At 41.2% G+C, this 16,445-nt stretch overlaps 1 protein-coding gene across 3 annotated transcripts in view; it reads left to right on the top strand.

Moving 5' to 3' along the window:
* Nucleotides 1–16,445, top strand: part of PHKA2 (phosphorylase kinase regulatory subunit alpha 2) — a 153,220-nt gene that overhangs the window by 107,886 nt on the left and 28,889 nt on the right. For all 3 annotated transcript variants that reach the window (XM_077480754.1, XM_077480753.1, XM_077480755.1), the window contains exons 22-27: nucleotides 1,668–1,801; nucleotides 8,664–8,820; nucleotides 8,931–9,010; nucleotides 12,009–12,087; nucleotides 14,243–14,372; nucleotides 14,526–14,627. In XM_077480754.1, coding sequence (XP_077336880.1) covers nucleotides 1,668–1,801; nucleotides 8,664–8,820; nucleotides 8,931–9,010; nucleotides 12,009–12,087; nucleotides 14,243–14,372; nucleotides 14,526–14,627 — 682 coding nt within the window. The remainder of the gene's footprint in view (nucleotides 1–1,667; nucleotides 1,802–8,663; nucleotides 8,821–8,930; nucleotides 9,011–12,008; nucleotides 12,088–14,242; nucleotides 14,373–14,525; nucleotides 14,628–16,445) is intronic.

Below are 16,445 nucleotides of genomic sequence, written 5' to 3' on the forward strand. Positions count from 1 at the left end.
GTGTTTGCCAGACTGTTAACCGGACAACAGCTTCCTGCTGTCATTCCCATACAGAATGCACAATTTAAAAATAAGTCACAGAACACCCATAATAAATCTGTAAGGTACTTTCAGGATTCCGGCTGCAGTGGTTTACAGGGATTAAGGTAATTTGAGGTTATATTTCTTATTTTAGTATACTTGCAGCTTTTCCTTTTCCTTACTAATTCACTGCTTCTTCTTGACAGTCCAAAAGAAACAGACTGCACATACTGTAGCATATCTGGGCTTGGAGATACTAACAGATCATCAACAGAGCTATCACATTAAAACGCTTTGATGTGTTTCACCCATACAAAGCTTAATCATCAGGTAGCCTTATGATTAAATTGTATGGGCGAAACACGCCAAGGTTGTTAATGTCATATATGCCTAGACATACTGGGGTTGATTTACTAAAACCGTAAAGTGCAAAATCTGGTGCAGTTCTGCATAGAAACCAATCAGCTTCCAGGTTTTCTCGTCAAAGCTTAATTGAACAAGCTGAAGTTAGAAGCCGATTGGCTACTATGCATAACTGCACCTAATTCTGAGTGTTCCAGTTTTAGTAAATTTCTCCCAGAGTGTGTGCTCTGTTTCTTTAGGAGTGTCAACTGATGAACAGGCAAGTGATAGACCATTAACCATTGCTGGCCTGGAGGTGAGTTTGTCTCCCTTGTAACAGAAGGTTTAGTTGCATGTATTAACCCTTGTACTCCTGCAATTACCTTAAAATGTACTAATCAACGTGTTTGTGTATCTTGCCCATAAATGAATTAACGCTCACTGACACAGTAAAATAGAGGGCTGATAACTGATGTATTTTATTTGTGCCACTGGTATTGTTGGGAATATTTTGCTCTTAGTTTTCTTCCAAAGTCTTCAAGCTATAGGGTGTATTTGCTAAAGTATGTCAGTAAAAAGTCTAGTACAGTGCAGTAAAGTGGACACAGGCATGCAATTATGTGTTGGGGAAAAAACAGAGAACCTCCTAATGCGGATTTTAGTGTTTGCACTGGCAAATAATTGAACATATCTGAACTGTTTTACGCAGTACATTTTTTACTAAAAGAATTAGCAAGAGTTGTAGTTCAGCATTCTTTTTTTGTATCTGAAAGTGGGCTATGATACTGTATATATATATATATATATATATATATATATATATATATATATATATATTTACATAGAATTTTAATGTATTTTTTAATTAGTGATATGTCTGTACATTGCATTAAAAATAAAAATAAATTCAGAACCCCTTATAATGTGATCTTCTCACTTCTTACAGTGGAGTGTGCCTCTGTACAAGGGTGGGCAAATATTATAAAATTTATTGTGATGCCCATCAAGACTATCAGCATGCAAGTACAGCTGGTTGGAGTTTGGTTCATTAAACCAGTGGTTCTCAACCTCAGTCCTCAAGTACCCCCAACGGCCCATGGTTTCAGGTTTTCCTTTACTGTGCACAGCTGCTTTAAATCAATATCAATGACATGATATTGATAAGAGTTATTTTATCTAAGGGAAGTTCCCAAAACATGGCCGGTTGGGGGTACTTGAAGACTGAGGTTGAGAACCACTACAATAAACAACACATAAACCAAGATCAAAGCGCTTACACAGTTTACTGTTTGATTTCTTTACAGAATAAAGAAACCGAGCTAAACTTACCCAAGGATTCGCATGGTAATGTCGACTGTCAGAAATTGGTGGAACAACTTAAAGATTGCCCTACCCTTCAGGATCAGGCAGATATACTGTACATACTCTATGTCATAAAGTAAGTTACAACACATTGCCATTTAAATTGTAGATTTTCCCCTATATGTCACGACTAACCAAGCAATGGATGCTGTACTTATTGTACCTTTCTGTTAATCTCTAATAAAAATGATTGGAAAAGAAATTGTAGATATTATGAGATTAGTTGGTTAGCCAGGTGCTAAATTTTACAAAGGAAAGAGAACATAGTATTGGTAGAAAGCCTTAGATCAGGGGGTCAGCAACCTGTAGATCATGATCTACCAGTAGACTGGTGATTGGTAGATCTCGGTCTGGGCTTGATGACCTGCTAATTCCAGAGCATCAGAGTGCAATGCAGAGGCACTACTTTTAAAGTTGGAGCTGTAGTAGGGAGCAAGAGCCACAAAAGCTGATGCCTTCTCTGTAATGCTGGCTCCTGTCCCATGCAGAGTGATACCAACTGTACTCCACCTCTTATCCTGGCTAGCGCTCTCCAGAGTGGTGCCAGCAGCAACAAAGAAGAAATAATAGTATAGGGCTGCTGGGACTGTGACATCATAATGGGCGGGGACATCATCCGGGATGTCCCTATATAAGTCGCTGCATGCCGCGTCCCTGTCATTATGAGCAGAGACAGTGATGAGGCAACAGCTCAAGAAGAAAAGAGAAGAACAGAAGGCCAGAAGACAGCGGCAACAGAAGACCGGGCCACCGCTTGTAAAAGAGCTAGAAGAAGGCGCGGTGGCCCGGCAAGAAGAAACGGAGAGGGGGACAAGACCCCGAAGAGGGGGACAAGACCCCCAAAGTCGGAAGAAGAGGGCGGCGGCGAAGAAGAAAGCCAGGCTCCTCCGCTAGTAAAATAGCTAGCAGAAGATAGCGGAGGAGTCCGGCGAGAAGACCCCCGAAGACGGAAGAAGACCCCCGGAGCTGCGCAATAAACTATTTTAACCCTTGTGTGTTGTGTTTTTTTTTACATTTTTTTCACAGGTGAATGGGTAGGGGTACATTGTACCCCATAGTCATTCGCATAGGGTGGGGGGCCGGGATCCAGGGGCCCCCTTATTAAAGGGGGCTACCGGATTCCGATAAGCCCCCCGCCCGCAGACCCCGACAACCAACGGCCAGGGTTGTCGGGAAGAGGCCCTTGTCCTCATCAACATGGGGACAAGGTGCTTTGGGGTGGGGGGCCGCAGGGAGCCCCCCTTCCCCCAAAGCACCCACCCCCTCATGTTGAGGGCACGCGGCCTGGTACGGCTCAGGATGGTGGGGGGGGGATGCGCTCGCTCGTCCCCACCCCCTTTCCTGACCGGCCAGGTAGCATGCTCTGATAAGGGTCTGGTATGGATCTGGGGGGAACCCCCATGCCATTTTTTGGACATAGGGGGGTTCCCCTTAAAATCCATACCAGACCTAAGGGCCTGGTATTTTTTAATAAATTTGGCGTGGAGTTCCCTCTCTAGCTGATAATTCTGTGAGAGTCGCCTCCGTATAGACGGAGATCCGACTTGGAGGCGACTTCCATTGAAATCAGTGGGTACCAGTCGCCTACAAGTCGGATACAAGTAGTACAGGAACCTTTTCTGAAGTCGGGGCGACTTCAGTAGTGTGCATTAAGACGGCTCTTATTCATTTACATTGATTTTTACATGTAGTCAGATCCTGAGTTGCCCCTGTGTGAACGAGCTCTTAATTTATATCTAAGTGATCTATTTCAGATGTTTCTCTAGTAACACAGTTAAAACTGCATAAAAATACCTTCCTTTAAATGTATATATATATATACCGTGCCTTGCGAAAGTATTCGGCCCCCTTGAACTTTTCAACCTTTTGCCACATTTCAGGCTTCAAACATAAAGATATAAAATTAATTTTTTTTGGGAAGAATCACCAACAAGTGGGACACAATTGTGAAGTGGAACAAAATCTATTGGATAATTTAAACTTTTTTAGCAAATAAAAAACTGAAAAGTGGTGCTTGCAAAATTATTCGGCCCCTTTACTTTCAGTGCAGCAAACTCACTCCAGAAGTTCAGCGAGGATCTCTGAATGATCCAATGTTGTCCTAAATGACTTATGGTGATAAATAGAATCCACCTGTGTGTAATCAAGTCTCTGTATAAATGCACCTGCTCTGTGATAGTCTCAGGGTTCTGTTGAAAGCGCAGGGAGCATCATGAAGACCAAGGAACACACCAGGCAGGTCCGTAATACTGTTGTGGAGAAGTTTAAAGCCGGATTTGGATACAAAAAGATTTCCCAAGCTTTAAACATCCCAAGGAGCACTGTGCAAGCGATCATTTTGAAATGGAAGGAGTATCAGACCACTGCAAATCTACCAAGACCTGGCCGTCCCTCTAAACTTTCAGCTCAGACAAGGAGAAGACTGATCAGAGATGCAGCCAAGAGGCCCATGATCACTCTGGATGAACTGCAGAGAACTACAGCCGAGGTGGGAGAGTCTGTCCATAGGACAGCAATCAGTCGTACACTGCACAAATCTGGCCTTTATGGAAGAGTGGCAAGAAGAAAGCCATTTCTCAAAGATATCCATAAAAAGTCTCGTCTAAAGTTTGCCACAAGCCACCTGGGAGACACACCAAACATGTGGAAGAAGGTGCTCTGGTCAGATGAAACCAAAATCAAACTTTTTGCCCACAATGCAAAACGATATGTTTGGCGTAAAAGCAACACAGCTCATCACCCTCAACACACCATCCCCACTGTCAAACATGGTGGTGGCAGCATCATGGTTTGGGCCTGCTTTTCTTCGGCAGGGACAGGGAAGATGGTTAAAATTGAGGGGAAGATGGATGCAGCCAAATACAGGACCATTCTGGATGAAAACCTGTTGGAGTCTGCAAAAGATCTGAAACTGGGATGGAGATTTATCTTCCAACAAGACAATGATCCCAAACATACAGCAAAATCTACAAAGAAATGGCTCACAAATAAACGTATCCAGGTGTTAGAATGGCCAAGTCAAAGTCCAGACCTGAATCCAATCGAGAATCTGTGGAAAGAGCTGAAAACTGCTGTTCACAAACGCTCTCCATCCAACCTCACTGAGCTCGAGCTGTTTTGCCAGGAAGAATGGGCAAGAATTTCAGTCTCTCGATGTGCAAAACTGATAGAGACATACCCCAAGTGACTTTCAGCTGTAATCGCAGCAAAAGGTGGCTCTACAAAGTATTAACGCAAGGGGCCGAATAATTTTGCACGCCCCACTTTTCATTTTTTTATTAGTTAAAAAAGTTTCAAAAATCCAATAGATTTCGTTCCACTTCACAATTGTGTCCCACTTGTTGGTGATTCTTCACAAAAAATAAAAATTTTATATCTTTATGTTTGAAGCCTGAAATGTGGCAAAAGGTTGAAAAGTTCAAGGGGGCCGAATACTTTCGCAAGGCACTGTATGTGTATATATATATATATATATATATATATATATATATATATATATATATATATATATACATATACATATATGTATATAGAGAGAGAGATCGATAGATATAGACAGACAACACCTTGTTTTTAGATTTGCAAAGAGTAAGGAGGGATTAAAACCCCTGCCAACTGTTTATTGCTGTCTGTGTCCTTTTGGAAAGATTCACCCCTCTGTTTTTTGTGGTCACCATTACTAGTGGGACAGTGATAGAAAAGCCAAAATGTTACAATAAAAAAAAAGGGAGGGTAGTCTTCAGGTGGGAACACCTGTTCCAGTAACATCTGCTGTAAGTTGGGTACAGACAGACCTGTCAAAATTTGCCCAGTTTAGCAGGGACAAGCTGAATTTCAATCTTTGTGTGGTCGTTTCTGTTCTACCAATTGACTTCTGTCTAACAGCCATGCTGGAAAACTCAAATTTGATCAGCTGCTGCAGCCAATTGGTGTAGTGTATTCTGACAATGGAGGAGTCCCACTGTCAGAATACAATTGCATAGCCAAGAGGATTCCTTTATCTACCTCGCTTGCATGGATGGGGACATCTGTTAGTTTTTATCCTGGCTGAATCAAAATAAAAACAATCTATGTATACCAAGCTTTACAATATAATTCCCCTGACTTAATAGGGAGTTTCTTTTACTTCATATTGCCTCTCCAGAACAGAAAGTTAAGGGGCATCTCCCCAACTGGCCACAGACCACAAGATCTATCCAAGACTAAAATAAAATGTTTTAGCTATACATACACTTTAAAGTGGTAATAAAGTAGAAAAAAAAAAATGTTCCCCCTGCAAGGTAATGGCATAATGTACTAGTAAGCATCACATACAAGCATATTGGGAGAAAATTACCTTAAAACAAAGCCCTTGAGAAGCATGCTGTCACCGCTGACAGAGCTGCCATCTTCATCCAGTCTTCCTTCCAGGTTTGTGGATTCCGGCCATTTCAATGGCCAAACCACAATGATGTCATTCCTGCACATGTACACGGGAACCCCAGTCTCATCAGCGCACTTTGAAGGGACAACATGCCATCCCTTCAGTGCACATGTGCTGGTGACGTCACCAAATGCAGAAGTAGTGAATATCTTCTAAACGATGCAAGTTTAGGAGACATTCCTTGTATTTATAATAGCTTATAAAAAAGCTTACCTGTAGGTACAAGTGAGCAACCAGCGTTTACTCTTGCTTTAAGGCCTTGTTCACACCTCTGCAGGTTGCAGTTTGCATATTCCAGGTACATTTTGCGTTTTTCAATACACATTTTTGATCGATTAAAGATTATGGAACCAAAAACTAGAAAAATCCCTGGCCCTTTCCATAAACTGCACAGATGTGAACTACATCCATAGGAAACCATGTTCTATGGACTGTAGTGTGTTTCTGCAAACCTGAAAACGCCCTAAAAAATGCATAGTTGTGAACCAGGCCTTTAGTGCTGATGGTACACATAGCAAGGCACCCTTGCTTTTGGCTGGTAAGGTCCCCCTTGCAGTAATAGTTAATAGCTAATAGTAAGGCTTAAGAATATGCAATTCTAGAACAAGTGGCTGGAACAAGTAGCTGGGTCAGCATTTACATGTCAGAGAATCCCAAAATTAGGGGATCCCAAAGGGGAGGAAAAAATTGAAATATTCAGAACCTTAAAGGTGCTTTCTGTGTGCTTCAAGTAGCATGTCACTTATTTTTATTTCACAATTCCTTACATACTCCAACCCAATTGCTTTCATTATCCATTGTTATTCTTACATACTCCAACCCATTGGTTTTCAATATTCATTGTTATCTACATTCTAAAAAAAACATTGGGGGATTTGTTTTAAGCAAGGAGCAACAGTACAAATAAGCAATAATGCCTTTTTTGTTTTAGTAATGTTGGTAGAATGTTTGTTAAAAAATATATAGTACATGTTTCGATACTCATTGGACTTTATTCCATGGGCAACAGAGGACTCTAATATCACATCTGTCTGACCTAAGTGGAGTGTCTCCTCCTAAATATCTACTTACCTTACTGCTTTGACCCCTCTATTTTCACCACAATCCCCCTCCTCTCTTTACATGAAGCAATGATACACGAACACCCAAACCATAATCTCTAGATTCGACAGACGGGAACTCAGTGACCCACATAGACTTCCCCCCTACGAGAAATTGTGTTTAGCACAATAACAAAAGCCCTAGCATATTTTTTTTTGTTTACAAAGGTTTTTATTGAGGTATAACAAAAAGAAATTACAAGATGTACAGGCACCAAGAGTAGAATAAGTACAATCGTGAGGTAGGGTACAACAGCTTATAAGTATATCTCTCAAGTATCTTTATATTTACTTTTTATATATTTATTTTTTAATCAATTTTATTATATATATAAAAAAAAAAAAAGGGAAAAACGGGCAAGAAGCGCATACATATTATTACATACATCCAACGTGTCACCGATATCAGAAGGTTGTACAGTGAGTAAAGTACAGAAATTTCAAAACCGGAGTCTTGAGTAACAACGTATGTAGAAGAGGACAAGAACAGGGAAAGGGCGATATCTGGTGCCGACCATGTGGGTCTTCCAGACCTCTAACTACACACCTAGTGAGGGGCAACCTACTCATCTGGCAACATAGATTCAAGGTTCCTTTCCTGCAGGTGTCGGAGTCTCGTAACCAACGATCCCATATTTTATCATATTTAGTCGGGCATTCTCTGTTAATATACATAACCTTTTTATATGGTAAATTATTATTGACCTCCACCTTCCACTCCACCAGCCCAGGTGGTATGGGACACATCCAATTCCGGGCAATAACCTTCCGCACTGAGAACAATGTCTCATGCAGGAATGTCTTTCTGTATTTGTCTGTGGTATCTGGAAACACCCCAAGTAAGCATTGTTTTGGGTCCAATGTGACCGGAGAGCCCATGTGATCATGTAGAAAGGTTACAACTTGCGCCCAGAGGCCTTGTATTTTGGGACATGACCATATTAAATGAAAGAATGTACCCACCTCCTTCCCACACATCTGACAGAGGGTAGATTGAGAGCTTCTATATCTGGAAACCCGCAGGGGGGTGAGATATGCCTGGTGGATAATATAAATTTGAGTCAGTCTGTCAGCGAGTTTGGGTGAGACAGCCTTACAGGATTCCAAAGCCCTAGCATATTTATAATGGATGGGCACCGCTCTTTGTTATTGAGGGCATGTGCTCACAGGCCCTCAATATGTCTTGGTAGATGCTATGGCTACAAAGGCTTATATACTAAATTCATTATGTTGAAGCTAACAAATTCTTTATACAATGTTACTTTATGGTACCAATATTGAAATGTATGTTTCTATCTTTATGTCAATGTATGATACACTTGTGTAATGTATACCTCTCCTTTCTTAATAAAATAAGATTGAACTAAAACACATATAGTACACTTATAATAGTAACCTGTTTTAATTCTATACAGAGGACTAGACTGGGATACCAATCTAAATGGACAATGTGGAGTCACCCTGCACAGCTTACTGAGTGAGCTATACAACAAAGCCGGACTTAACCGAGAGTGGGGTCTGATCCGCTACATCTCTGGCCTGCTGAAAAAGAGAGTGGAAGTGCTTGCTGAGGTATATCAGAACATTATTATTTTATTACTACTGTGCGACTTCTCCAAACTTTACCAAATCAGCTTCTGTAGTTGTAAAGATAATATAACAGCCACTTTCCTTTCCACTAGGCGTGCACTGATATCCTGTCACACCAAAAGCAGCTAACAGTGGGTCTTCCCCCTGAACCTCGTGAAAAGACCATTACAGCGTAAGTGATAAATAGAATTTCACCAAATTTGTTTAAATCATCTGTTATTTTAATTTTCCACAACCACGGTGTACAATTTGTAAAAAAAATTTAACATAACAGTCACAAATATATTTGTCAATCAGCATAGCACAGGTCAGATTAGTTAACAACTGGCAGTACTCCAGTAACATGCATGCATCCCATGACCCAATGTACATTGAAAATACAAATAACTCAACACTTCCTACGACTCAGTTGCCAGTGCCTTTTGGCAGTGAAGAGCCTCAATAAAGAATCTCAGGATAGCTGCCATCTGAATCCGATTGGACTAAGAGTGGAATTTCACTTGGTAATTTATGATCTCTATAGACACCCTAAATCAAAATTCAACAATCGTATTACGCACAATCTGCCAGAAGTATCCAATTCGAGCTACATACACTCATATTGGATGAAAGTGTGTGCTTTTAATTGTGACGCACATAGCATCCATTCAAGAGGGGTCTACAAACAAACAATTCCCAGTCTGGTGAATGCCCACTAATTTCAATCGAAAACTTCGACAACTTCCTCCAGTTACTGTTGTTTCTCTTGAGATAAATCATATCTCACAGGGATTCATTTACTAAAACTAGAGAGTGCATAATCTGGTGCAGCTCTGCATAGAAACCAATCAGCTTCCAGGTTTAATTGAACAAGCTGAAGTAATGCCCCCCACACACGATCCGAAAATCAGATGACAGATCGGCTGACTTTTTTTGCTTGCTAGTTGCAAGTAGAAATTGAAGATTTTACTAAAGTGGCAAAAATTCTTGTATGACAGATTAAACATTTAGAAGTGATGTCATGTGTTGTAGTTTATTTGTATTGTATTTTCAGACAAAATTGTGCAATATGGCATCGTACAAGTAAGATTCTCGTGCTTGTCCCATCAGATAATTTTGTATGGACTGTCGTGATTGGCTCTCGAAAGCTGTGTACTAGCATTCACATTATCGTACGATCGCTTCAAAAGTGGTATTTCTTGTTCATACATCATGGGACACAGAGGCTTGGTATTTACTTAGTGCAGCCTTTCTCAACCTTTTCAACACAGAGGAACCCTGGAAATAATTCTCTGGTCTTGGGGAACCCCTGCTAAAAATTAAAAATCTACAACTCATCATACATTAGTGTGATGGTCAATGAGAAGAATGCTTCTTACACTTGTGGTTATTGGGAAGAATTACCCCCTTGCAGATAACTAAAAAGATCAGTGGTGTCCTTGAGAACTTACCTGAGAGGTAGAAATTGACCATTGCTCAGGGAACCCCTAGCAACCTTTAGTGGAACTCATGGGTTCCACGGAACCCTGGTTGAGAAATCCTGACTTAGTGGGTTAGATAGTATCTTCAGGTGATTGGACACTGGCAACCCTAATTACAAAGTGAGTTCCTCCCCTATATAACCCCTCCCATATGGAGAGTACCTCAGTTTTTTGCCAGTGTCTAAGGTGGTTGGTCACATTGAAGATGTGCTAGAAGAAAGCTCTGTTTGATGGTCTGCGAGGACCTAGGAGCTATACAACCGGATCCATACCTCGGGCCAATGCTAAAACGCCTAAGATGGATGGTGCCTGGGCCTTGTGATGAGAAGAAACACGCTTTTGCCTGTAATGTCTCTCCATGTAGGTCTGGGCTCTGGGATCCAGGCTTTTGGATCATGTGTACGGGGCATTAGATGATGATTGACTACCATGCAGAGCTGCACCAGATTCTGAGCACACCAGTTTGTGGGGGGGGGGGATTTATTAAATCTCCCCCACAGTGTCAAGTAGCTCCCATTTTCCACTGCATATTGTCGGCTCTCTTCTTCCCATTTCTCTCTAAAGAGACATAAACCTGCAAAGCCTAATAAAGGATCGAGTTTTGCCAACACGTCCAAATTACTTTATGTAAACTAAAGGGAGTTGAGGTACATGTCTGTTTACAGAACCACAATACAGCTGTTACAGCCCTGTGTATCTGTGCGATACTTTACATTTATGTAGTTATAAAAGCATAGCCTTCAGTTCCTACTAGAGGGATTTTCACTGTCAGTAAGAAAGTATATTAAGGCATTTGTTAACCTCCCCGTATCACCTAAAAAACCTGGCTGATCTTGCCTGGCTATACCCTCCCCTCTGTAAACTGACCACGATTTATCATGGCGGCTTAGCCCTTACACCGTAGTCAGTTTACGTGCCTCTGCCATCCACAGCCCTGCTCTGTCCTCCTCTTTGTTCTCTCCCCCCTCCCTCCCTGCCTGTCTGCTCGTGTAAGTGCCTGCCCCCTCCGCTCCTGCTGCTCAAATAACTTTTCATATGCTATATAATCCTCTGTGTCCTAATGATAGGTGCTCCTGTCTGTGTGATTTCTAAATAAAATGGCTCCTTTACCGTATTTCATGAGCGGCTCCCCACGATCTCGGCCGGCTCTCTCCTCCTTGAGTCCTGACTGACGTCAGCAGGGGAATCTCATCCCTGCCCATTGCAGCTGTCAGCCGGGCAGAGGAGAGAGTCAGCCGGTCACACGATCACCAGGAATCACTCTGAAATACAGTAAAGGGGGCATTTTTAATAAAACACACAAACAGGGGCACTTGTCATTAGAAAACAGAAAGGATTATATGAAGTAGTGAAAGTGGGTTAACAACCACTTTAAGTTACATAGTAGGTAAGGTTGAATAAAGACAACAGTCCATCCAGTTCAACCTGTGTATTACGTGAGTAATAATTCCCATATCCCTGTATATGGTGTGAAGGAGTATTTTAAAGGGCATTTGTAATAGACATCACACATTAGTAAAATATAAGGGTGTGATCAGGGAGAAAAAAAACTGAGGTTTTGTGCAAGTATTTTATCATTTAAGTTATGTAATTAAAGAAGAAATGATTAGCTCAATTATACATTGGCAATGTAAATTGTATAAAGCTAAAGTATGGTGTTGAGAAGGAAAGTGTCTTGGAAACATGCATATGTTACTTTTTCCCACATAGGCCTTTACCGCCAGAAGAGCTGTCTGCCTTGATTTACGAAGCTAGTGGACAGGATATCAGTATTGCTGTACTCACACAGGTAGGACATCATGGAAGAGTCCCCAGTGCTGGGAAAGCAACGTATCTCACTATACAATTGTCTGCAAGGTGTCTTTGGTGGTATGTGATATGCCATATGCATCACTACCTGGCTCCAACAACTTTGATCTAAAAATCAGAAGCTGGGAATAAAAATCTTGGGGAAAAAGTCACTGCATAAAATCAAATGCAGTGTTCAACTAAAAATAATACCAGGAAAATGTATTGAAAACAAGGGTAATTTTGAACCGAGAAACTAATGAGCATACATATATAGTAAAACCTTGGTTTCGGAGTGTTTTACAAGACAAGCAAACATTTTTAATAAATTTTGACTTGATATACAAGTGATGTCTTGATATACAAGTGGCGTCACATCATAAAAGTATAAGTAAGAGTATAAATGAGAAGAGAGGCGCCTCTAAGTGTAGCAATATGCTTACATTTAATAAAGGTACAAAATTTTGCAACGTATTGTTACACTTAAAGGCGCCTCTTTTATTCTCTGTTGCTCCTGCTGGATTTTGCTTCTAATCCCCTTGTGGAGACTTCCATTTATGGATGGATATTTTATGGTTACACAACATATCGCATGGCTATAATCTTTTTATATGGACTATAAACTGAAGAACCTATGAATAAATGGTTGTGGAAGAATCATTTGAATTCCCATTAATTGTTATGGGGAAATTCGCTTTGATATACAAGTGCCTTGGATTACACGCATGTTTCCGTAATGAATTATGCTTGCAATCCAAGGTTTTACTGTATAGTATAAAAACACTCACAGCATTAAAACAATAGAAGGAAGATTTAGGTTGTTCGCTGCAGATTTAGGCTAGACATACATGTTAAGTTTCTCTAACCTTCACAGGCTGAATAAGAGAAACAGCATGGGTGGACCGATCTTCCCTGCTGGCTATTGTATTCTGGCAGCCACTGTTCCCTTGGCTATCAGAATACAGTAGCCAGCAGGGAAGATTGGTCCAGCTTGGATCAATGTAAGTATGTGGGAACCCTGAATCTGGAAAGTACTGTAGTAGGCACCACTTCTACAGTGAATGCTGCTCCGGGTCCCGTGTCAAGTAGCTGCCCTGCAGCTAATTAAACATACGGGTTTGCTCGCTTGGCACACGTGCCACTCAAGGATTCGAAAGGAAAGTCAGCAGGTAAAGATTAATATCCAAAACTAAAAGCAAGATTTCTTCTGAAGATTGGGAGAGGAATAAAAAGCAGGATAAAATGCCATGCAGGAGATTGGTACAAGTGTAATATTTAATAGGAAAAAAGGATGCAGTTTTAAAGTGATCAAAGTAATGCTGCTGCATATACTCTATATACATCTGTACAATTGCAAGAAGCCCAGTGGGGATCAAAGCAAACCTGATAATAGTCTTGCAGAGGCTATGGATAGAACAGTGGCTAAGTGGTTAGCACGTCTGTCTGGCAGCACTAGGATAGTTGGTTCAAATCCAAAACATGGAACTACCTGCATGGAGTTTGCATGTTCTCCCTGTGCATGCGTGGGTTTCCTCCATGACCAAAGACATGCTAGTTTGTAAATTGGCCCCTGTAGGAATGTGAGTTAGGGAGCTTAAATTGTAAATTCCTTGAGAGGAAGGAACTGTATACTGTAAGTACCTGTAGTAATAATATGTCTTCTTTTGGATACAGTAAGTGCTCATGCTCAAAGACCACCTCTTCAGGGTTGTTTGAATGATCTTGCACAGTGTAGTTTTTTGTTCCGGGTATGAAGTGGAATTCCAATTTTTGACCCAAAAAATTGGAGATAAGGTCAACAGAGGTGCCCCATATTTGAAATAGATACTTAGGAATAATTTCTTCAAATAATGGGTATTTATTTGTCATTTAGAAATAAGCAAGATGGTGATTTATTTTACTAAATTACTAATTACTACCTCTTCTGACCTTACCTATCATTTTTTGGATGGGCTCAAAAAATATTTACTGCAATAACAAAAAGATTGCACCCTACATGAAAAAGAATAACTTAAATGTCAACTACTTACTTAAAAATATTTATGCAATCTACTTTTATTATAGGTGTATATGTGTATTTTTTATGACACTCCCAAAAAAGGAGACACTTATATATATATTCAGAGCCAACAGACTCTAATATGTGCATTTTGCAGGAGATCATGCTGTATCTGGCCATGTATGTCCGCTCCCAGCCCATTCTTTTTGGAGAAATGCTCCGGCTTCGGATTGGTCTAATCATCCAGGTGATGGCCACGGAGCTAGCCCGCAGCTTAAACTGTTCAGGTTAGTCACATGCCTTTAATTTCCAGTTTGCTGAAATTCAGTTTTACTGCTGATATTATGAAAATAACTCCTTAACATGTTTCATGCATAACTAGATGTGCAACCTTGCCAGGCATGTCTGTTTATTATGTGTCCTGCATTCTGTGATTTCAGGTGAAGAGGCTTCAGAAAGCCTGATGAGTCTTAGTCCTTTTGATATGAAGAATCTTCTTCATCACATCTTGAGCGGAAAGGAGTTTGGTGTGGAACGGAGCAGTAAGTGAATATGTTGCGTCAATGTTGAAACTTAGTGATATAAATAAGCATGGTCACTATGTAGTGATCCACTAAATGGACTAATGGGTGGTCCAACAGGCAATTGATGAATGGATGCAAGGCCCAGTCCACCCACTTCTGTTTTTTTGATAGCCACTAGCAATATTCACTGTGTTCATCCTCCCCACCCCCCGCCGGGAGAACACAATGGCTCTGAGAGGGATTCCCCCATCATCGCACACTTTTATTTCCTGCAACCAAAGCTTAAAGCCTGGTACACACTACAGGTTTTTTTTCATGGAACCCAGTGGTTTGAACGAAAAAAACCTGACAGCTCCATTCGGAGACTCATGCAAATCTATGCTGCCAATGCGAAGTTGATCCAGAGATCTCCCCTGCTATGCTGTTGTGTTCTGACTTAGTTACCCCCCCCCCCCACCAGAACACTCCGATCAGTGCTCTCTGCCATTGGCTGAGAGTGCTGATCAGGAGTCGGTTTTCCAGCATGCACGTCTGACGGAAGCTGGTTGAACAGACCGACCGACACACACACGAGCAGAATGTTGGCCGTTTTTTTTTTTTAACCAGCAAATGTTTCCGAAATTTTGCCCATGTGTACGGGGCTTAAGGGTTTGTTCACCCCACACTACCCGTGTTCAATGTGTAGCTCCTAACAACTGCTGACAAACTCTGAACTTGTCCAGTTCTAATACTGTTTAAATCACTTAGTTTATTCACTCCTTATCTTCAAGCTTTGATGACGGTGATGTTGTATGGCCTCCCAAAAGTTTTGGCTTTATGACAAAGTATTTTACCCCATTTATACTGGAATAAATTTATATCTGGGTGATTTATTTTTAGTTTTGCGCTTCAGTCTCAGTTATGCTGCGTACACACGATCGAATTGTCCGGCGTACTTAGTCCGGCAAACAATCCGGCGGATAGTCCGGCGGACTTTCTACCGAACGGACTTGGCCACACACGGACACACAGAAAGTCTGGCGTTTGCTAGCTCGATGATGTACAGCACGTACGACGGGACTAGAAAAAGGAAGTTCAATAGCCAGTAGCTTCTCGTAATTGCTTCTGAGCATGCGTCATTCTTAGTCCGCCGGACTAGCATACTCACGAACGTATTGTCCGCTGAAACCCAAGTCCGCTGAAGCCCACACACGATCAGATTGTCCGGTGAAATGCGGTTCGGCGGACTAAGTACGCCGGACAATTCGATCGTGTGTACGCGGCCTTTGCTACAAACCAAGGAAACTGGAAATCCTTTGGCGTGAAGATGCTGCTAGCTCATAATCCAGATGGTCTAAATACCACCACAACTCTTATATTAATAGAATCACCCTGAGGGTTCCTGTGCTCATCTTCTTGTTTTCCTAAGGGTTTTATTGCTGTCTGTGTCCCTGTTTGGAGGAATCATCTTCTCTATTTGTCTTGGTGACCGCTGGGGCTGAAAGTGAGGGGTAAGACTAAATTTGGAGTCACCAGAACAGAGGAGAAATCTTGTATTTTTCCAACAGTCTATGAGGGGATTTACTTCACTGTAGAGAGACTTTTGGTCACTTTCTGTTGTGCCTACATGAACAAACGTGAAGGGAAATCTTTAAATGGGACGTAGGCAAAAAAAAATAAATAGAAAAAAGGAATTTTAATAATTTCGAAATCAAAATGAAAAATGTTTTAGATATACTTTATGCAGTTAAAAGCCCAATTCTGGGATAAAATTAACTTCCCTTCCACCCCCAACCATCTGATCGCTGAGTTGAAAGAAAAAAAACTTGCCAGGCTGAACCAGCTGAGATTCTAACC

The sequence above is a fragment of the Lithobates pipiens genome, unplaced genomic scaffold (genome assembly GCF_037356315.1).
Source record: "Lithobates pipiens isolate NorthernLeopardFrog02 unplaced genomic scaffold, aLitPip1_a1.2 Scaffold_16, whole genome shotgun sequence".
Taxonomy (NCBI): Eukaryota; Metazoa; Chordata; class Amphibia; order Anura; family Ranidae; genus Lithobates; species Lithobates pipiens.